The sequence below is a fragment of the Phyllostomus discolor genome, chromosome 6 (assembly GCF_004126475.2).
Source record: "Phyllostomus discolor isolate MPI-MPIP mPhyDis1 chromosome 6, mPhyDis1.pri.v3, whole genome shotgun sequence".
NCBI lineage: Eukaryota > Metazoa > Chordata > Mammalia > Chiroptera > Phyllostomidae > Phyllostomus > Phyllostomus discolor.
The window spans coordinates 108,348,793-108,359,456 of record NC_040908.2 but is presented as its reverse complement, the minus strand read 5'-3'; the positions used below and the strand labels follow the sequence as shown (position 1 = coordinate 108,359,456).

Genomic DNA, 10,664 nt, shown 5'->3' with positions numbered 1-10,664 from the left:
TACATTTTATCTGTTTTTTTTTTTTTGTATGTTGATTGGCCCAGCACCTTTCTTGATCAGAATATATGAGGATCTACTTATCTGCTTAGCCAAAAAGATTTGTATACATTACCTACTTTCTTGGCCTATATGTCAATATGAACAATAGGTACAGATGGAATAGGCTTGTCTCAGTTTTTTTTAAAGATTTTATTTATTTATTTTTAGAGAGAGAAGGGAGGGGGGGAGAGAGAGAGAGAGAGGGAGAGAGAGAGAGAAACATCAATGTGCAGTTGCTAGGGGTCATGGCCTGCAACCCAGGCATGTACCCTGACTGGGAATCGAACCTGCGACACTTTGGTTCACAGCCTGTGCTCAATCCACTGAGCTATGCCAGCCAGGGCTGCTTGTCTCAGTTTTAATACTGCCTAGCAGTTCCCTTAAATGTACATGTCCCATCTCCTTTTTGAAAGAGAATTTTAGAAATGAGTCTTGAGAACCATGGATACGTAGTGAAAGAAAAAGTTCACAACACTAAGAAACTGGAAGCACTTTCAGAAATAAGGAAACAGCATCTGTTAATGTTTTATTTTTCACTTGTGAAAATATATACAATGTATATTACATGTACAGAGTCCCACAGCATGAGTCATAGAGAGCTGGCAAAAAGGCACGTCTAGGGGGCAGAGCTTCTCGTATGTTTTTCAGTTAGACCAACATTCAGTGCATGACAAGTGACAGCAGAAGCAACAGAAGCACAGAAAGCCTGTGTATATGACTCTGAAGAGCTAAGTCAGAGGTAACTCTCAGGTGTGTCAAGAATGGAGGTCATCTCTGGAGAAAACACCATCTCCGCTCAGAAGCCCTGTCAGAGCAGCAGAGAATGTGTTGAAATCTGGACAGACTCCAGAGGCAAAGCAAAAGCCAGTGCTTGTCAGCAGCCTGCACCTTTCCCCTTTCTCTTTTAAAACCTGAGGCCTCGGCTGATTCCAAGAGGCAGATAGCAGGACCCACTCTAGTCCTGCAGATTTGTGGTCAGCTACAAAACAGAATTGTTTAACAGACTAAATATTTTAAAAGGTTGTAAACACTGTGCTGATGCTGGCAAAATAACACATAAAAAGAATGTTTGCTATCCCTCTCGTATAGGAAAGATAGAGGCATAGATCTTTGGCTTGCCACATGTGTGTCCCTATCACAACATTTACCCAACACGGTAACAACCGAGATAATTTATGAGATGATGGAATTACTTCTATCCTAGGCCAGCCAGGAAGCCTAGTAAGATTTGGCACAGCCAGAGCAGCTGACAGCCCTTGGCGGTGTGAGATGGGGCTTCACCACATCCGGCTCGATGGACTCCATCAGGTCACACTCATTGGCCAGTATATGCTTCACTAGGCACCTGGAGGCTTCATCGATGTTGATGTTTTCCTAGAGGGAGGGGGGAAACAAAAGAGCTTTTCTTATTCAATATTCCGAATAACATTGGAGCAGAGACCTTTATGGGATGGGACACAAGGGCGACATTTTTGGCAATTCGTTTAAATATCCCTTCCTAGCCCCTTACTTCTCATGAATCCTCTTTCTTGTCCCCTCACTTGTATTTATTCTTTTAAAGAACTTTTCTTTTTTAGTCCTTCACAAAAGTAAAACTATTTATTCTGTTTTGTCATATAGTAGGGAGAGTGTTTTGTAGGCTCACTTAGCAGGTTGAATTTAAGTTAGAGAGCGATTTTCTTATTTTTCACATACTCTTACCCTATAGTATAATATTGTAAAATACTCCCAGTATACTAAACACAAAATTTTGATCTTCAGTAAAGTCAAACTTGACTGTTTTTATCACACTTTGTAGACTTTCTCTGATGTGTTTCCTCATCATCCATTCATCCATTCCTCATATTCAACGTAAAGAGCTAAGGACTTCCTTGTCACACTGTTTCACTACAAAACCTTGCTGTCCAGTCAGAAGTGTAGCCACTTATTCCTACTTTTTGTTTGCATGTCTTAGTTGTCGATATATTTTGAGATCACGGCATGAAGTTGTATCACATGGAAAATGTAAGAGGTAGTGATGGTTTCCACATGGTATTTATGGTGAATGCCTAATGGCATTAGATGAAAATATTCATTAGCATGTTCCCTATATTTTAAGCTCAACCCTGAGTTCACCTGCTATGGAAACTTAAGGTAACTTTTCAAGTTCCAGCCAACAGCCTGGTTGTTTTCTCCTATTTATAGAGTCATAACGAAGATGCTTCTGGGGGTCACTAAATCTAAAACAAGGTAAAGTTTGGGTTGCTTTTGTGCTTATTTGCGATGTTTTTCTATTTGGTCTGTGTACGAGACCAGAGTTCATGTCACTGGGCCTCCCCTTTCTGCACCTATACACTCATCTTGATGACAACACTTATCTCATAAAAAATTGCTTCCCTTCAACAGGTGTGGTGATCATAACTTTCACAATGTGAACATTCTACACACTTTACATACATAGTCTTTTTTAATCCCAAAATTTGTTTTCTGTTCTTATTGATTTTGTTGTTGTTGTTGGGGTGGGGATGGGAAGGGCCTTACCTACCTCCAGCTCAAGTATTTGCCTCGTACTGTGGAAGCTAGTCCGTAAAGGATAGATCATTCTTCCCTCTCCTCTGCTGTGCAGGTTACTATGCCTTCCAGTTGCTGCCCATGCTTGGCGTGCCTCCTGCCACCCCTCCTCTTGCTGAGGTTGTTCCTGGGGTCACACTTGAACTACAAGCTCCTGGTCAGTAGTCTGACCAAGGCAGGGACGCACCCAGCTCAATGCTTGGCTCTTGAGTCCAGCAGCTTGTTCATGTGACCAATTGGAAGACAGGTCCAGGTCTTCTAATGTCTCGGATTCAAAGAAAGTGGGGATGTATATGTAGCCTTACTCAGCCTTCCAGGCCTTGGCTTTCTGTGCCAGCAGATCTCCCTAAATAAGTCCCACATTTAGGTGATTATGGGGTGCTTGCCAAGCCATTACTAACACAATACTTTGGTTCTTATTTGAATATTGCTTGTGTGTTGGGAAACAAGGCCACAAAATTCCTTCCTAAATTCTAAACATAGGATATCACCATATCATGTCTGTCTGCAGAGAATAAAACTGAAGTTTAGAGAGATTAAGAGACTCCCCCCAAGATTACACAGTGGGCAGGCTGGAGGGCCAGAACTTGCACCCAGTCTTTTTGACACCAAAGCCTGGTTTATATTAAGCTACACTCCTTTTCAAGATTATTTTGAAGATCAAGTACAAGAACAAATAAAAGTTTTGGCCATAGCACTAGGCCCAATAGATGCTATATAAATCTTTTTTCCTTTCTCCTTCATACATTAGGAGAAAAACATACTTCTACAACAGAAAAATCTAGTTTTAAACATTAAAATGGGCCTCCCTTCATATACAATGTAAATTGGATTAGGCGATCCTATTTTTTAACCCCCCACTCATATGTTAACATGCCAGTTAAATGGCGTTCTTTTATTAATATGCAAAGTGGCAAATGTAATGCTGGTGTGGACAAATCAATAAAAATCCATCATCATTATGAGAAAAACAACTAAAACCTAAATCCAATTAGTGGCAGCCTAGTCAGATCATTTTAGTAAAAGCTGAGACGAAACTGATGCAGCTGTTGGTGAAGTTTAACACACTGAGTAAAGGCTAGCTGGTGTCAAGAACAGGACCTGGGACCATGTCTGCTCCCATCCAAGCCGAGGAGCGGCACTGCCTGCTGTTAGACTGCATACACGAACAATGTGGCAGTTCATGGTGACTGAGGCACATTCATTCATTCAACCAATATTATTTAGATTCCCACTGAGTACTAGACATACAAAGATAAACACATAAAATAAGTCCCGTCCTTAACTGAGTTTGTACACGAGCAAGGTTTATGTAAAATAGCAAGGGCACACTAAGGTTGGAAGTGGCATCTGAGCCAGATCATGGTAGAAGCTTGAGTGCTAAGTTAGCCCGGCAGAGCCATTGAGGTTGTTTTGCAGGTGATGGGTCAATAAACACAATACAATAAAAAATCCATTATTAGACAAAATTGTGCAAACACTTAGCACTCGTCTTATCACTTAACCCATCAGGAAGTATTTAGTCAATACCTGTGATGTGTACCAGGGTGCTGATTGGTATGAAAAACCTCTTCCAGATTAGAGATTTCAAGAGAAGCCAGAAAGAACAAACCCATTATATACTACTATATTTAACACATATCATCTATAAAAAAAGCATAGTATATAGTGTTTAGAGCATACGCCCAAAGCCAAACTCTGATCTCAGTGCCCCTACTTTCTGGTTCTATGACCTTGGAAAAATTCCTTTACCATTCCTGCCTCAGCTTCTGTTGGGAACCGCCCTGACTGGTATCAGAAGCTGAAACCCCCGCCTAGGCTAAGGCTAAGGGAACGCCCTTGGAACTGTAAGCCAGCAAGGAGACAAAAGCTTATCTCCCTGGCAGGAATGCTGCTTCTGCTGCTTTATTCATAACTCAACCCCCAAAAGCTTGGTCGGTTAGCCAAAGACGGGTAAGATTCCCCACGGGGGGAACGACCTAAGCCAGGCACGATCACTTTGGGAGGCCTCCCAAAAGAAGGACTTGGGGGGCTGCAGCAAAAGAGGGTGACGGACCCTCGCTCCTCGGCTTTGACATAGCCTGAGTTCTCATCGTCTGGGAGAAAATCTCCTTATTGTCTTAGTTCCCATGCTAAGCCTGAAACAATGACAGGGTGGTGTAGCTCTGTGCTGAAAAGGGCAGATTCCCTGGGTGATCAGGCCTAAGAAAGAACATGTAAATTACTGTGAAACCTTCTTTCTTTAGAATGCTCTCAGTTGAATGAGAGGGGTCCAAGGAGGAAGTTGGTTCCTCAAAGTCTTACAGCTCTTTGACCCCCACTCAATAGACCAGCAGAGTTCCTTGCTTTCTATAGTTCCTTACTTCCCCCGATAAGTACTGTACTTTACCTGAATTATTAAGCAAAATGAGCCCAATAAAAGCAGGTATGGACGGTAAATTGGGGCACTCCCCACTCGGGGTGGGTGGCCATTTCGTCGCTACTTCCCCACAGAAACTAGTTTGTCTCTGTGCATGTTTTTTCTTGCGTGTTTTTTCGTTGAGCCATCCACAGCGTTCCGTGGTCACTGCTGGCCGGGGACCCACGCGCAACAAGCTTCCTAATATGTGATAATAGAATTAAAAGATCTACTTTGTAGGTGATAGCAAGTTAATATTTAGCATATGTGAAATGCTTAGAGAAATACTTAGACAAAGGCATAGAGTACATATTCAATAAATGTTATTTATATATGCTTCTCCTTTAATCATCAGAAGAACGTGATAATGTATGTATTCTATTCCTTCATTTTGCAGCTGAGGACACTTAGATTTTTGGAGGAGTAAGTGGCTGGACCCAAGACACACAATTGGAAGTGGTAGGACCAGGTGTGAGCCCAGCGAGAAGAGTAAACACCAATATTTACCATATGCTTTCTACAAAAAGCAATGTGTTTAGTGTTTAGAGCTAGAGCACATGCTTTGAGCCAGACCCTGTCTTAGCTCCTCCAAGAAAATATTTCTCCAAATATGTAAAGGAACAGCATGGGCAGGGCACATGTTTCCAACATAAACAAGTAGGAGTGTGCAGTCAGGCCTCAGGCAAAGCTGGTTTCTATTGCTGGTTCTTCCATACACCACTGAAGTCACAGCCAAGGGCCTAGACTAGGAGAGGGAACAGCAATACAGACCAATCTTCCCACTCCCTCTGTCCAAGGCCAGCATGGTTCATCAAACCCTGCCTGACAGCACCACAGGATCAGACCTTTTGGGCAATTATACTGATGAGGTCTGTCCTGAAAAAAGTCCAGCCACTGTTAATATAAAGTGAACGATGTGTGTGACATCGATGCAACCTGGCAGCCAGGAAGAGTGGGTTGGAATGCACATGTGTAAAGGACAACTTCACTAGTCAGTAGGGGAGGCAGATGCCACTGAATGAGCATGTGATCATTGCATTCAAAATGACTGAGCGAGTAGAGCAATGAATCTGCATCAAATTTTGCATTAAGCTTATAAATTCCTCCATGGAAACTATTCAGATGATTCAGAAGGCTGCAGCTATAGGCAACTGGTGATTGGCAGCTTCTTCACACCAACATGCCTGCTCATGCATCATGTCTTATGCAGAGATTTTTGGCAAAACATCAAATCACCCAGGTGACTCAGCTCCCCTACAGCCTAGATTTGGTGTCCTTCAACTTCTGGCTTTCCCTAAGACTAAAACCACCTTTGAAAGGGAAGAGATTTCAGATCATCAGTGAGATTCAGGAAAATATGACGGGATAGCTGACAGCAATTAGGAGAACTGTGCGAGGTCTCAAGGTGCCTATTTTGAAGGAGTCTGAGGTGTCACTGTTCTATACACAATGTTTCTTGTATCTTGTATCTTTTTCAGTAAATGTCTCTATTTTTCATTTTACCTGGCTGGATACTTTCTGGACAGATCTTGTATTATTGACTGAGCTGCTTGTCACCCAAGCAGACAAAACCAAGTGCTTAATTTCTAGGTGATTATGAAGAAATAGAACTGATGACTTAAGGGCAAATAACTGGGAATTTTTATTTGTTTTTATTCTAGAAAGTATTAACATCTCCAGAAGCATTTTTTGCTAAAAAGGAAATTTGTATACTCTATGACTTCCGGGAGAGGTTCACTTAGACTGAAGCTGACTGTGATTTATTTACCTGCTTGCACTATGACAAGATGGTCTACTGTGCAGACTGCCTCAGGTGGATGTGTGCTCATCTTTGTGCCTGTGCTCAGAATCTTTTCATTTATATCAATAAGCATGCCTGAGAAATAGGCTTTGAGATTCCCAATAAGGCACTTTAATAAAAACAACTATTGGGAACCACCAGTTATTATTGAGTGTCTATGCTGGGCATATAGTAGATGCTTTACTTACAAAACTACACTCACATTCAGCTGTCACGAAAATGTGCTAAAGAGTGAATAGCCATATTTTAGAGGAGAGGAGACTTTAACCTTTCACAAAATTATGTAATTTGCCCAGAGCAGAAGAAAATCTTGGTCAATCTGTCATTCCAACAAGCTTGGCCTACTTCTATTCCTATCCAGCTCCCACATACCTTACAGTGTCTCCCAGGACTAAAACAGCTATTGAAATAAATTTTACTTACAAATCAGTAGGTCTCAATCCTGTCTGCATATTCAGTTCACTTGGAGGGTTAAAAAATGGTTACCAGGGCTCTCCTCCCTGATATTGTAATAGTTTATCTGAAATGGCGCACAGCATGGGTATTTTTAAAAAAGATTTTCCCTTTTTTAAAATGTTCAGCCAGGTTTGAGACACACTTGCATAATTAAGCTTATCTTTAAAGGCACTCATTTTTAGTTCAATAGTGAACTTTCTGGAAATATTTAATACAGTGATTTTAAGCTGCACTGATTCTGATCTTCCTGTGGATAAAGGCATATAAATCTAACTATCTGAGGTCTTGGGAAATTGTCAGTTTTTTAATTAGTTCTTTAGAACATCTGTCTTATGTCAAATTATTTAATCTCTGACCCCTGGTGCCAGAGAGCAAAAATATTCCAGTAGAAAACCTTCACATCTGCCTAGCTAGAAGCTGGCAAAAAAGTCGTCCTCCCTTAATCTTTCCAAATACATCAGCCTCAAACAAAACACCAAGTGTACCAGAGGCTCCAAGGTTAGGGCACTAAATTCCTCAGCCCTGTGCAATTTTTATAGGAGCAGATGGCCTGCTGGATAACACCACTGTAAGAAGCCTTACACAGAACAGGGTTTTTTAAATCCTTACTCTAAAATTCAGCATTTGTTTATTGAGCACAGAAGTGCCAAATGTTTTGCTAGATTTCATTTACTTTAGTTCATATCTAACATGGGGTGAGCATCGTGGACACCTGTGTTTTTGTCTGCTTAGCACTTCTCCCTGATGCCTAATATCGCTCCCCACTTCCTTTGGGTAACTGCTTCCCCCCTCTGCAATCAGGAGCTTCTATTGAGGCTCCTCCAGACTGAGCCCTAAATCTCAGGAATTGTTCCCAGAGGGTGGCATTTCATTTAACTTTCACAATAAAGCTGAGGTGGGAGGTGCTGCCCTCATGTTACAGATGAGAAAAGTGAGGTTCAGAGAGGTTAAATGATATACGGAAGGTCTCAGTAAGGAGCAGAATCTGACTTGCAACTCCCATCCCCGAAGCTTCCATATTCTCTTTTTTTCCTTCTCCTTGCTTACTTCTTGGAGTCTATGGCCAACAGTTGATTAATGCCCAAGTGAAAGTCTGCCTGAACCCGAAGCACATGGTTTTGCACATGCCACTCTTTCTCCACGTGAGGAAGAAGTGAGGAGTATGATTCATACAAACCAGGTCCTAATGATGCCCTACTCTCTGAAAGTTCCAAGGCTTTAGTCTATGTAACAGGCACTGGGAAGGAGCCATACTGTCACTGATTTCAACACAAGACAGAGTCACATCTTCAGCATGGAGATATGGGGAAAGATGAGAAACGTTCACAAATAAAATCAGCTTGAGAGATTGTGTCCCTTTGACAATGCCTCCCCCATCCTCACCACAGTCCTACTTCAGCCCCTGTCCTTTATACACTAGATGTCAAAGTTCATTGCAAATCCTCTCGCTCCCCTCTTTTCTATAGCCCCAAGGCCTTCTGTCTTATAGCTCTCTTCTTTTATCTCCACACCCTCACTCTAACAGCCTCTAGAACCCCACTTTAGCCAGGAAACATCCACCAGCTTACACAGAACCTCCTGATATGAAACAGGAAGGAAAACTACATATCGCTAATTCAAACTGCTCTCTTTGACATATCAGCAAATTAAGGCGAGAGAGTAGGAAAGTGACTAGTTTTCCATCATGCAGGCTACCTCTTAGTTCTTGCTGCTTACACGCTTCTATTTCCAGAAATATTATCTCTTCTGAGTAGTCTTCTCTCAGCACTATGAACTGTATCTTCAGTGCTCCTTGGCACCTCCTACCTACCTGGCACTTACCAGATGGCATAAATTAAGCTCTGCCACTGTTGTTAAAGAACATTGCTTGGGTGAAAACATATAGGAACAAGAATTATGTGTAAAAGTGGATGTGTTGATAAGATTAAACAAATCCATGTTTACATCACCTTTTTGAGTTTGGAATATCAGGATGCTAGCTAAGTAGCAGATCTCTGGCCTCAACCCTATAACCTAAGTCTGCCTCTCCCTGCCAAATCCCTGACACCCACCTCCTAAATACCACAGCTAGACAAGAAGTCATTCTTAGCCTGAGCAACTTCACTTAGCTTGTGTTACATAATTTACTTCTTCCTGATGTGGAATAACAGTATCCTCCCCCTTTTTTTTCATTCTACAAACTTTTAATAGCAAAAAAAGAGGTGATGCATCAATTTGAAGTTCTTATCATGAAATATCATGTAACTACATGAAATAATTCATTTTTCAGCAAATAATCATTGAGCACTTTCTGTGGACCAGGTACCACTCATCAGTCTGAATGATCTTTGCTTTAACATGTTATGGAGTCAGCTCTTAGGTGGTGATCTTATTAGTCCAGACCTCTCCTGGCTTCTGCTCAGACATAATGATGGTGACGTTTCCCCTTCTCCCCGTCACTGTGACAGTTCATCCTAAGTCAGGCCTTGCAGTCTCTTCTCTAACCACATGGCTCCAATTTCTTGCCACGGCAATCATCTCATATATTCCTTCTAGCCTGTCTCTTGACTACTCTAATTTAAGTGTAACCACAGTCTTACCTTATCCCCAATTTCCAGTTCAAAAAGACTGTTGGCTTACGTTGCCTACTCAGAATCAGTCTGGACCACTGAACTGAGGGCCAACTGATATGGCCCCAACTTAGTTTTCCTGTCTCATCTCCACTGGCTTCCCTAACTTGGTTGGCTCCTAGCTGAACTAAACCACAGGCCATTCCCTCAAGGTGCTTGGCTTAGGTTACTCTCACACCATCTTTATCTGTAGATCTCCTGCCTGTCCAGAGCAAACATATCTCATCTGGGTTTTTTTAAATTACCTCTTAAATTTTAAAGTTTTTTTTAAATATTATTTTTCAATTACAGTTCATATCCAGTATTATTTTACATTAGTTTCAGGTATACGGCAGAGTGGTTAGACAATTATGTAATTTATGAAGTGATTTCCCTGTTAATTCAAGTACCCACCTCATTCGTAAATATTTAGCTACTGACAGCTATCTGATTCAAAAGGATTTCATTTTATTCTGCTTTGAACTTTTAGATGTAATTTGGGTATACTCCCCAGTTTCAGAATCTTCTGGTCATTTTGAATTTTTATTATTTGTGCATTTGATTATTTAAGAGGAAAAGTGCAGTAGAAGGACTAAGAACTATCTTAGATTTGCCAGCTGCTGGCTGTGTGACCTCAGGGAAGTCACCATAACCTCTCTCCTGGCCTCAATTTCTTTACCTATGATCTGTGACAAAAATAATGTCAACTTCATAAAGTTGTTGAGGATGTGCATAAAATGAGATGAGATATGTGAAAGAACTCAGCAAGAGTGTCGGCATATAACAGGCCCTAAAAAGAAAGTATAACTTGGGAAACAGAAGTACACTGCAT

At 41.4% G+C, this 10,664-nt stretch overlaps 1 protein-coding gene across 1 annotated transcript in view; it reads right to left on the bottom strand.

The window, feature by feature from the left end:
• Window positions 1–531: 531 nt before the first annotated feature.
• The window catches only part of RAB38 (RAB38, member RAS oncogene family), a 49,580-nt gene continuing 39,447 nt past the window's right edge, over window positions 532–10,664 (bottom strand). Inside the window, exon 3 of the mRNA XM_028516116.2 lies at window positions 532–1,413. Coding sequence (XP_028371917.1) covers window positions 1,258–1,413 — 156 coding nt within the window. The 3' untranslated portion in view covers window positions 532–1,257. The remainder of the gene's footprint in view (window positions 1,414–10,664) is intronic.